The sequence below is a fragment of the Aythya fuligula genome, chromosome 6 (genome assembly GCF_009819795.1).
Source record: "Aythya fuligula isolate bAytFul2 chromosome 6, bAytFul2.pri, whole genome shotgun sequence".
NCBI classification, from domain to species: Eukaryota; Metazoa; Chordata; class Aves; order Anseriformes; family Anatidae; genus Aythya; species Aythya fuligula.
In genome coordinates this window covers 23176437-23189258 of record NC_045564.1, presented here as the reverse complement: position 1 = coordinate 23189258, position 12822 = coordinate 23176437, and the positions used below count along the sequence as shown (strand labels likewise).

Here is a 12822-nt window from a genome sequence, read left to right as displayed (position 1 = left end):
CCCCGACTACTGTCTGCACTGATACTTGCCAGGAGAGATGAGGTTCAGGAGAAGACAGCTGCCTGCAGAGACAAAAAAAACTCAGTGCTCCACAGTAAGAAGTACAACACTGTGGTATACCATCTTGGAACATCTTCTTGCTCCCTGCTGAAACTATGCGCAGAGAAATAATCCCATTAGCAGGGGAATTAAGTTAGCCATCAACAGCCAAAGGGTTACAACCAGGTTAGATGAGCAGGAGCACAAATCTAAAATAAAAAACAAGACAGCATGAAGCTTATATTTCATATTTAAGAGAAAATAACCAGAGAGCAAAAACATATTTGTAGTAATCTGAACTGATTTACTTTTAGTTTTCAAGGACAGCAATTCATAAAAGCTGAATAACATGATTTATTCCCTTTAAGATTAAATTAATTTCTGCAATAACTAATAATAGTTAGGAGAACAAATGAGCTGAATGTATCAGTATGGCAAGAAAAGGACAGGAAGTTTACTAATGCATGACTGGGGATAAGCAGCATTTCAAAATCACAGACTCAAAAGACTAGATACATAAGCATTTTATATATTATGTTATATAAGCGTATTATATGTATGCACATATATAAGCATATATATTAATATATTTTAAAAATACCCCCCATCTCCTAGGATGTGAATCTGTTTGAATTCACACTTGCTGTTTCTCTGGGAGAGGGAGATGTCAGTCTCCTATATTACAGCTTTCTCATGCTAAAATCTGATCTGTAGGAGTCATTCCACCAACCCCTGAAACGTTCCCATTTCAAAGACTTGAAATGGTACACACAAACCCCAGAACATGTTGAAAAAAAGAATTAAATGTACAGGTTACCTACACAGGTTTATTTTTTTCCCTCAAAACCTGCAGTAGAGACAGCACATCAACAATTACAAAATTGATTAAAGGCTTAGAAATTAGCCTCTAGAGAAAAATACTGTAAGGACTGTTCTCTTTCACTAAGTGGCTTTTTACACAATCAACTCTAGACAAAACAGTAACTGGTAGTCAGCAACTTAAGGTTCTTTTCTTCCTTCAAAAAGCAAAGTGACACCTGTCATTTGTGTCCTGGATTACTGCATTAATATTGCCAATAGGAACTTATATAAGCGAATACTCATTTTGCACCAAGGTGATGATTCTGAAGGTTATTAAAATGATATGTTTTCCAGAACAGGAAATCAGGAGCCAACCTACCAATTGGTGCAACTCTTGATAAGTTAGAAGCTGGAGGATCCCGCTCTGGGGGACAGGAGTCACAGAAGTCCCAGCAGGCTGGACAAACCAGATTTCCAACGTGGATCCAGCCATTCATCTGAATGCTCACTGTTAATACTTGACCTGAGCGGCTGCACAAGTACGCAGTGTCCTTGACCCAAACGTGCAGTCCTTGTGGAGAACAAGAAACCTTAAAAGAAAGGAATAAAAGTAAGGTCTGTATTATGATTTATTGGAAATATGCCTGGGGGGTTGGAAGTTCTTTCAATAAGGAAATAAAATATTCAGTAAACAGCCTTCATACAGCATAGATTAAGTGCAGCTATTTTAATGCACTCAGAGCAGCTACTCGTTTAAAAATGCTTTAAAGCACTGACTGTACCCTTTTCATGCAATTATATAGATAATCAACTGAGACTGAGTAAAATTCTGTTTCTGCTAATGAGCATGCTTTTAGAGTTGTGCTGCCTTTGAAAGAAACAGCTTTAAGTGAGATAGCCCTGAGAGGGAGGATAATGAAAAGTGACACGTGCACAGTGCTTTCTACAGCAGGAAAATCAGAGTGATTTAACTAACGTAAAACTTCAACAGAAGATTCCAAAGTATTGTCACTTATCCCTGTGACACTTAGTCCTCAGGTAAGACAGGTAAGTCCTAGCAAGACTGGAAGTAACACACAAGTCTGCCCAGTGGCCACGCGCTTGACTTGATGCATGATCTGAACTACAGACTCACAGTTGGAAAATACTTATTTCCAAAGCACGTCATAATCTAGTGACTTTCAGGAAGAGAATATCATGTACGGTGTCCAGGTGCATAGTTTTAACAGCCATAGCCTGCATTTTATATTAGATTTCTCCCTTTGGTGTTACTACAAAAGTGAAGCAAGCAAAGAACCCACACAGCACACATACTTACTTGGTAACACCCACTACCCCAGTCGGGGTAACTGAGTTTCCTCCTGCATTGTTCCATGACAAAAGCTGACTTCTGAATAAGACATACAGAGTTTGGTCCATATTCTTCTGCACCATAGTTTTTGGTAGGATCTAAGGTGGAAAGAATATATTGAACCTCAGTTTACCAGGCGAAAAGGAAGTCCACACTAAATTAATTTGCCATAATTAGTCAGTCTCTACAGGCAATTCCAGGTTTACTTTTGGAATGTTTCAGACCATTAATCATTATATTCAAGACAATAATTCTCAGACTGAGTAAAGCATGAAGAAAACCAAGGTTTTAAAAATACACTATCCACACGCTTCTACAGAAATGTTTGCTCCCAGGGAGTGCCAGCTGTGGTTGCTGGCTTGAGGGGAGAGCGTGTTTGTTCATTTGGCTTTGAGAGAATTGCACACACAGGTAATATCCTGCAGTGTCCTGGAGCTCTGCTATATTGAGACTTCATGTGCTATTCCAGGAGGTAGGCCCATGCTCTAGTAATTTGCCAGGCTCCCTGCTTTGGATGGAAGACTACAAAGGTGAAAAGTAGATTTGTTTCCAGAGAGACTCAAAAGCAACTGAACAACACTCCCCCTGTAACCTCTGTCTTGTATTCGGATCATTTGAGGATAATTTCTGTTCAACTCTTATGCAATTTTTGTATTTCATATACACCTAGGAAGCAAACGCTCACAAGGTAATCCAGATAAACAAATACAGGCCCTTAAATACAACACTAAATTCTGGAAGCTTACCTGGTTGGTTTTCAATTATTCTGCAGTCTGAGCTGCGTTGAAATTCACCACTTAAATGCCAACTGAATTCTTGACTGAACGGACAATAGTCAGCAATTTCTACTGAGCCACCATAATAAGGCAAGTCTTCTGCTGGTACTCCATTAAGATTGTCAAAATACTGCAAAAACAAAATAGGCAGTGAGACAGCTGGTGCAGAGAAAAGGGTACAGCTGTTATTTTGTCGTTATTGCTTTTATTTATTTAATTTTTTAATAGAACCAATCACTAAAGCTGTAAGAACATCCATTACTTCTCAGGAGCGCTTTTAACAGCGACTCAGAATACCCCGAACAGATGAGCATAGACTATTTAAGAATACACAAGTAATGCACAGAGATCCATATTTACATGTATGGTTCCCTAGCCCTGCACTGCCCCCTGTCTCCTCTTGCAATCACAGTCATCTCTGGGAAGCAAATGTTTCAGTGCGCAGTAACACGAGGGCACAGATTAGCTGAAGAAATACCTCAGACAAAACATTATGGGGGACTTCTGTTACACAGCAACATTTTCAACTGAAACGTGCTTAGACAGTCAAGCAACATCCCTATTGTTTTATTAACAATCACAAGGCTTTTTTTTTTTTTTTTAAGCCTCCAGGCTTCTTAGAATAGAGTAAGCAGACATTTTTCACAACATCTACTCTCATCAACTAGTTCAGAAGAAAAAAAAAAAAAAGAAAAAAACACATCCTGGCTGCAAAACACAGTAATGCAAATACTTAGTTATTTAGTAAATTACAACTCATACCTGATATTCCTGAGGTAACCGCTTTGGAAACTTCTGTAAGTTGCACACTGCTACTGCTCTTTGGTCCTGTCTGCAGGTTAACTGCAAAGGATTACTTCTCAAAGTGTCACAGTACGGACTGATTAATTGCCTCCTCAAAAAAAAAAAAAAAAAAAGTAACATAAGTTTACAAAAAGCAGTTAACCTAAACTATGCAGTTTTGTTGACTATCCCTGCTCTTCCTAATACTTGAAGCACATAAAGAAGCAGCAATATCTTGTCTGTAGGCTAATTATTGTTATTTGGTTATAAACTTCCTAGTTTAAAGAATATCAGATCAGCAAACAAAGTCACAACCTGCTTAGTTATGTAGTTTCAATAACATTGTTTTGTAAACTTTAAAGAAAAAAATACAAACAAAACAGGGCTGCAATGGAGCAAATTTACAAGTACTGAAATGAACAAGAAGTATGATAGCTAAAACAAAGCCTATTTCTGGAGCTTTGGGTAAAATCCAGTAATGTAAATGCAGCCAATAACATTTTACAATTAAAAAGGACAAAATAAAAAAGCAACACTTAGACAAAGTCCTTCCACCCAACTCCAAAACACAGTTCTCTTAAAGAGCAAATACATTCCTATGCTTGTCTTTGTATTTATTGGGTAAAATAGTACTGTTCCCAATACATTCGGTGTGCTCCTTCTTGGGTGCACTCTGAAAATTCTTACGAGAGCATTCCTTGTGTATTACTTTTTACTGAGTTGCATTTGAAAAAAGAACAAATGTGAACAAGCACAAGTCTTCCACCTCCTTATATAAAAAAATGGCTTACTTTTGTTTCTTTTGGTCAATCCAGAACTTACAGCTCTTCATTACAAAGTCACAGCCTTTATTACGTCCCCAGTCTAATTTCTCCGCCATGCTATAATTTGCTTTATACCAACTGCAAAGGTATTTTAAAATGAGAATACAATTTAAAAATTAGAGTTATAATTAATAAAAGAGCAGTTCAAAATAGTTTATACTATGCCTAAAGGTTTTCAAATGATAGAACAGGGAAATAACTCCTTGCTGCCTAATAATAAAAAAGTATGATAATTTCACTATTTTTCAACTCACAATGAGCTAAATGAAAACTTCATTGTCTATTTGTTTGACAGCAATGCATATTGGTCTACAAAGAACTAATGCATACAAAAAGATGAAATTTTAGGCAATTTTGCTTTTCTTCCATATATGCTTCCTGTCTACAAAAAAGACAAAAAAAAGTGCTATGTGGAACTGACAAAAGACTTACATTAAGAGAAAAGAGAAAACAGACTCTGCAAACAGAACTATGCATTGCAGCACATGCTTTTATGGCTATATTAAGAGTGGATTTTTTAATATATGTGAAGAAAAATTAACATACAAGGTATAATTCCTTGTTTAATGTCACGCTGGTTATGCCAATTATTTACTGTGTGGCAGATGAATAAACACAAGTGCATCAATTCCAAATAACATCAAGTGCAACAAACACACTTGAACAAACAGAAAAACCACCACACCATTATTATTCCTATTAACACTTACCCCGTGTCTTCCATTAATGCTAAGGTAATCCTGGAAAAGACTCGGTTCTGCGTATGGGATCCAGTCATAGCTTCATTCTGAAAGTTACAAGTTACTATTAGTAAGCTCCTGAAAAATCAGGAGCCACGCATTCAAGGGCATAGAAGTTCCAGTCCCTTCTTATTATAGACATTCCATTTCCAATCTCTTTCATAAAAGGGATCAAAAGGTATAACGCCCTTTTCCCAGTCTGCCCTACAAAGTCTCATGAGTCAGAAACCTTATGCCAAATTCCAGCTGAACCTTATTCATGGCCAATCTATACTTATTTTTTCTTTAGGTAAAAGAAACTCCTCCTTGCATATTTATTTATAGCAATCATGCCCCCTTTTCTGTCCCCTTTTCTGTCCTTTTTTGGGTAAGTTGAAAGCCAAGCTCATGTAGTGATGTGTTCTTTTGGGGGGTAAGACTGACTTTCAATTTTCCCAGTATTTCTAGAGGTCCTTTTCAGGAGAGAAGAACACAGGACTAAAGGAACACAGAACTCTACGTGAAGCTTTACTAGTCCAGCAGTGATATTTTCCACCTTACTTTAAAAGCTCACAACATCCTCAAAGAGTAACTCTGGACACTTCTGAGTTTCCTAATCGTCAACTGACAGTTTTAACACCCATGTGTCTTCTTCCAGCTCAGTCATTTCCAGCTAATAAGCTTCTGGCTTACAACAAAAGTTGCTCACCCTTAATTACACAGCTCTGGGATTCCTACTACCAAACTTTTCTCACTTACTATTTCTTCAGAGTGTAGTCTTCCAGCCTTCCCTCTCCACTAGCATGGCTGGGAAGAGTTACCATCTGCAGACAGCAAATTTGGTACTATCACTAAAATATTTAATGAGAGAATGATCAAGACCAAAACCAAACCATACGGGTTACTTTCCAGATACAAACTTTCTCTGGAAACAAGACTGCTAATAGTGTCCCTTGGGCTGATCTTATTAAATCCTTTAGATTATCCTTACTTTAATGGCAGCCCTTCTAGCTGACCCTGAACAAGAAACATTACCAGATGTTTCTACAAGAAACACTACCAAAAAGCAGGAAAAATCAGCTGTTGTGGTCTCCTGAAATACATATTTTTTCATGTTTACTTCCATGAAAAGGTCTGTCCTGATGCATTTACCTTATGGTTTACCTCACTTCATACAATAATTAGAAACTATACTGCTGCCCAAAATATCACATAATGTTATAAATAAAAATAAGCTTAAGCGTCAGGAGGAAAATAAATGTTTCCTTGATCAGATGAGGTTCTGGAATAGGGATGGCAAAACCTAACCCTAACAAGACATGCCAAAAGATGAAATCCAGACAGTAAACAGACAGAACAATCAAGAAGCATGACATAACTGAATTTTCATTTTTTTCAAAAATCAAGAGATTTCATTTTCCAGCAGTCATCTTATCTGAAACTCATATTCTGAGATTTAGCAAGGAAGTAAAATAATATTTATCTAGCAATTGGACATTTAAGTGTTTCCAGTTTAGCATTGTATGTGATATATTTCAGTGAGGTATTTCTCATACCTATGTTTTCAAGGCTCTGGTGAATACCGCTATAAACCTAAAAATAAAGACGGGGAGCAGGCTTTTCCAAATCCCCCTCCATTCCTAATATTAGCACCAACCTCCAACAACCTCTTCTCCCAGTGATTGAGCTCCGTACCCATGCCACCTTGATTTTCAAGCTCCATTCCCTCTAGGATTGGACAATTAAAATGTTTACGAGCTTCTTCCTAGAAAGAAAACATATCAACACAACTCATAAGTATTCATGGACAAATATGATTAGAAGTTATTTTCAATACCAAATATATTACACTTAGTATATGTTTAGTTGGGGTAAAAAAAAAAATTTAGAGGTGTGGGAATCAAGAAGGATTTCCAAAAATATTTAAGTACTCCCTTTTTAAACATTGCAAAATGTTCAATGCATTATTTTGTAATGCATAAAACTACAAAGAAAAAAAATAAAGAAAAGTTTTAAAAGAAAAATATTAAATTGGATGAAATTAAACTAGAAAAAAAGTAGCAGCACTATCTGTTAAGGCAACAGGAATACGAGGTGCCTAAGTCTGCAGGAAAGCCTCTGAAGAGTAGGATTAAGGCAACAATATCAATTTTGCTCAACCATTTACAATTTACTTCCCAATCCCTTCATTGTCTCTTTTATTGAGTTATTTATTTCAAACTGCCAGCCATTTTCCTTCACTTCTTTTTCACCTTGGATAGCCCCTTCTCAACTAATTAGATCATCATAATTATATAGTCTTTGGGCCATACATTCAAAAAAATAAAAAATAAATAACACAACACTATTTAAAGTTAACTTATTACTGCTTAAAAAGAGTGAGAAATAATTGTGACTCAAGAATGTTATGACATACATAGTGTACAGCTAAGTTAATCAACACTTACAACTACACGAGGTGTTACCAGAAGGTGAACAGTATGGCGAAGCATTTGGCCACCACGTACATCCCATAACCTCACTGCTTTATGAACAACCTTATCGCTCCATTGATACAAACCTAGACTGTAAGAAGAATGTGTTAGTTATGGATGTTTTGATAAACACACGCTACTGTACAAAGCTTTATTTCCATTAAAAACCAGAATTAAGAATTTCCATTTCTCTTTCTTTTAAATTGACTGTGCAACACTTCTCCTTTGTAAGATACGTTATAATCTTTGTAAGATTTATTACATAGCCAGCTCTGATCTAACATGCTAAAGTAAGATTACTAAAAAGATGTCTGTAGACTCAAGACTTATTTTCTACAGTTATCAAAAACGTACTGCAAATTGTTTATTCAATAACAAGGGAGAAAGATCAAGCAGCAGACTACAGGCATTGCCGTTTCTGCACAATTATAGACCTCAAATGATACGTGCCTGAAAAAAAATCTAGCTCCGCTGACGTTACACAGACTACAGAAAATATAAGTGCCAGTTGAGTGCGGTGCTCAGAAAACCTCTAAATTTAAGCAATGGTTGTTGCAATGCTTAACTTCAGGCTTCCTGACAAAAATCGTTTCTTAAATCATCTCCGTGCATTACAAGGTAAGTGTTTAATGCCAATGTAAAGGAAGACTAAAATAAAAATAGAACAGTGTTTGAACATAACAAATACAAAGAATTCTAATAAAGCTATTAAGTTGGATTTTCAACAGGCTAACAGCAAGAATATATCTAAAAAGGCAACCTGAAGACATCCCTTCAGCACTGAGAATACTGAGAGGTCCAAAAATATGAAATACCTTTCATTAAAAGGAGGGAGTCCATCTGCATATCTTGTTGTCAAAGGTTTTCCATCATCATCACGATAAAATGCAAACAGTCCAGCAGAGAAACCCTGCAAGTTCAAAATCAAACAGAAACCTTCGGTAAGACATTTACACACCATGTCAAGTGCCATGAAAAGTTCTTGTATGCAGCAGGTAGACTATTAACACACGAGTTGAGAGAGGCAATGCAAGAGCTTTACCCTCACCAGACACGCTTCTCTTGCAACAAGCAGGAGAGATGTGAGGGGGAAGGCACAAATTTCAGGGCAGGGAAATGTGTTCTATAATACCAGCCCTTACCAGTGCATGGATAATCTCGTGTTTCACTGTAGACAACATGCCAACAAATTCCTGAGCCTGCGTTGAGATCATGTTTGGACACAAGTTAGCATATCCTGCTATTGGCCTGGAAGACAGTTTTAAAATTATATTGTTTTCAGTAAAATACTAGCAAATTCAATTCATATTCACTTGAAGAGGCAGAAAGCAACACTGGAAACTAAAGACTAATGTAAATATAAGTGCTTCTAGATAACTTCCCTTAACTAATTATAACTAGTCTGTTAACAATCCCGTGACTTTATTGCTACAATAGGGGAAGAGGGATGGGATCAGTCTGTACACCAACATGCAGCACAGATATTACTGACAATAGTACAGGAGATCTGAATTTCAGGTGTAGTCATTACAGAGGTACAACATGTCTGTTGAAGTGACTATAGCCAAATGAGAAACAAAAGCCATGTAAGCAGGGGCTATTTGCCTTTTTCTTTGAGTTTTTGGAAGTACGACCTTTCCTTCAACAGAAGCAGGATTGTGAGATAAAATTCAGGCAGTAAAAGCAGAAGATTACTTTTGACTTAGATGTCTCAGTTTTATGAGTTAAGTGTTATTCGATTGTTCTGTGCTTTTATGTGAATACAGCATTTGGCATTATTTCAATGATTTCTGTGTTAGCCTATACACAACACAGGCAGACAGTTCAACTCCATATATACAATTGAAAGTTTAACTAAAGAAAGTTTGTACCAGACAGAATACTTGCCTGTCCATTTCAGCTTCCAGTTGGCAGTAGGCTGCATATGCAATGATGTTTTCATGGCCACACCTTTCAGTAGTGAGAGCACTGACGTAAAGCACAAAGTCAGCATCTCGAACCCCTTCTTGGTCAGGTAAGCCAAAGTGCCGTTCGTTCTGATTGTACACCCTGCATTGCTTTGACAATGTTCAAAGGAAACAGTTAAAATACATCAGCTATGATAGAACTTCTGTAGAACAAAACACAACTAGCTGGAAGCCAAGAATAAACCCCAGCCTATGACAGCTGAAGATGAGAAAATTCCCTGTGACAACAGTAAACAAACCCAGAGCCAGGGAACAACTTTCAAAAGACTAGCCATTTTGATTAAAAGCTAGGAAAGTGGCAGCTGTTGAAAAAAAGGTGCTTGCCAAGCTAGATTAATTTAAAAGTTTTGGCTCACAGAAATAGTATATACATAAGCAGACATTGCATTTCACATTTAATGCAATATATTTTTAATGCTGAAGTTGAAATGTCAAGCTAAAAGAAATCTGGTGATCACATACTGTAGTCGATTCAAAAATTCATGCAAGAAAATAAGTTAGAAGCATTTCCTGCACCGTGCTCCTTGTTCATCAAAAACCACTGTTTTGATTCAAAATTTATGATTAATTCTGTGAAAATCTGACTCACTGACCAAGGAGAATAATGAAGCAACTAGATGACATTTCATAAGCTTTGAATGTCATTATGTGTGTACTTTTCTATATCACAGACTTAAAGAACAGTAAACATTACATTTTTCCATGACTTTTAGTTCAACATCATAAACTAAAGACACTAACTACATTGACGCTAACTAAATTTGAGTGACAGAATAGAACAACTTAAGCTATCTCCTGCAAAAAGAATTGTAGAATCACAGAATGGTTTGGGTTGGAAGGGACCTTAAAGCTCATCTAATTCCAACCCCCTGCCATGAGCAGAGACACCTCCCACCACACCAGGCTGCCTAAAGCCCCATTCAATCTGACCTTGAGCACTTGCAGTGATGGTACAGCCACAGCTTCTGAGGGCAGCCTGTTCAGTGTCTCACCACCCTCACAGTGAAGAATTTCTTCCTTATATCTAATCTAAACCTGCCCTCTTGCAGTTTAAAACCACTACTCCTTGTCCTCTCACTACACTCCCCGACAAAGAGTGTATATACCTTTAGGTATCAGAAGGTTGTCATAAGGTCTCCCCAGAGCCTTCTCTTCTCCGGGCTGAATCACTTGTGAGTGTACTAGCAGTACTAACATTTTAAGTAGTTTCCACAAACTGCACTCCTCCAAAGGTTAAGAAGCACCTGGATGGTTCAGCTTACCTGGAGGTGTTTTTCAGGAACTATAACTGGTCCACACCTCGTATGGTTTGCACAGGCCACTCGGCAGTATCTGTGAGGATCAGCTTTCCTCCTTAAATATTGGTTTGTTGCACACTGCCTTCAATCAAACATGAAAGACAGTTAGCATTGTTTTAGAATTAAAATAAAACTAGCAGAATCTTACAGCACCCAACAACACTGTAATACACGTTTAATATAGCACTGTTGTAACTTCCATGCTGAAAAACGTTATGCTACTCTGGAAGACAACACTTCCAGTTGTTAACGGAGTATCTACAGGTGCAAAAAAAAGATTTGGAACAGGTTCATAAACAGGGATACACATAAAAGAAAATAAGCAGCATGATACTCTAACATCTCTGATAAAACAAACATAGGTGTTGATCATGGAAGGTCAGCAAACTTGTGTGTTCTCCTTCAATAGCATCTCCCAACACTGGGCCAGATGGATCGCTGGTCTGACCCAGGAGAGCATTTCTTATGCTCTTACTCTATTCTTACTTTAATGTCTACACAATGCAATGTTAAATATTGAATGCAGTAAGTGATTTTCAACAAACTTTCACATACCTGCTTAGCAATATAGTACCTGCTGATTTGCGCACTTGGAAAGTCTTCTCCAAGTAAGATATAGCTTGTGGAAAAAGCTTGTTCTAAATAGAACAAAAATAAAAGTCACCCAGTGGTAGTGCAGACATAACTTACAACCACTAACTGCCTAGGTACCTGAAACTTGCTAATGCTGTGGTATAGCAGAATAGCAGAGATCCAGACTTCCAAGTTCGGAAATATTTAGTTCCAACATTTCTGTATTTTGTTATTGGAATGACAAAGCAAGATGGAAGTCAGTATTAATTTGGATGTACAGCTTCAAAGAGGCTGACTTCATTTCAGCCCCGATCTTACAGGTCACTGGGAACTGCCCATCACAGATTCCCCTGCAGCTTGTCTCTGCGACCTCCAAGCCTGGCTGCTGCCCTCTCTTTTACTGCCTACTTGCACAATAAATCAAAAGATGCCAGCAGGCATATTTAAAGTACTCCTAAAGAATTTTCATCGTTTTTTGGTACTGTTAGAAGCTATGTAGGTCCTGCTCATCGACAGCTTTGTGCGCTGGGATATAGCAAGCACCTATTAAATAATATTTAACATAGCAGTGGGAGGATTTGGGAGAAACAGTCTGTACCCAAAGCCTCGCTTCCCTGACCAGAGGATATGGAAGCGCCTTAATCACATCAGTAAAGTCTTGACTTACGTATAAATAATAAAGAGAAGGAACCCATACCTTTATAAGGTGCCTTTTCTCCGGCAGCAAACTGTTTAAAAAGAAAGAAAAAAAAAAGAGCGTTAGCCACTAGGGTTTGCATTGCGGGATGAGGACAAAAAGGGGTCACCGCCACAGCACAGCACACCGTACTCACTCCTCCACGCTCCTGTCGTACACGATCTTAATCCGCAGCCGCTGCCCCACGTCCCTCCTGACGAGGCGATCCTCGGCCAGGGGCACCCCGTACACCACCTGCCGCGGGGAGCACAGCCGTGGGCGCCGCCTCACCCTCCCTCCCCGCCCGTCCTCCTCCCGACCCCAGCCCCCGAGCTGCCCCCTCCCGGCCTGGCCTCACCTCCCCGCGGCCGGGCGGCCGGTGGTGGCAGGGCGAGGAGCGGGGCGAGGCGGCGGCGCCCAGCAGCAGCAGGAGGAGGGCGGCCGGCAGCGCCCTGCCCGCGGCCCCGCACCGCCCGCCGGCCGCCATGTTGGCTGCCCCTCCGCCGCGTCGCCATGGAGGCGGCGCCGGCCGCCAATCGGA

General features: G+C 38.8%; 1 protein-coding gene across 1 annotated transcript; it reads right to left on the bottom strand.

Annotated features, from left to right (window-relative positions):
- LMLN (leishmanolysin like peptidase) lies at window positions 1-12768 on the bottom strand. The gene is made up of 17 exons (XM_032190039.1): window positions 12640-12768; window positions 12439-12536; window positions 12303-12333; window positions 11588-11670; window positions 10997-11114; window positions 9655-9824; window positions 8910-9015; window positions 8583-8677; window positions 7741-7858; window positions 6951-7058; window positions 5285-5361; window positions 4542-4652; window positions 3730-3862; window positions 2938-3097; window positions 2159-2289; window positions 1220-1430; window positions 1-248 (listed from the first exon to the last, which is right to left on the bottom strand). Exons 1-17 carry the CDS (start codon window positions 12766-12768, stop codon window positions 154-156), a joined length of 1974 nt encoding a protein of 657 aa, XP_032045930.1. The 3' UTR covers window positions 1-153.
- Window positions 12769-12822: the final 54 nt, after the last annotated feature.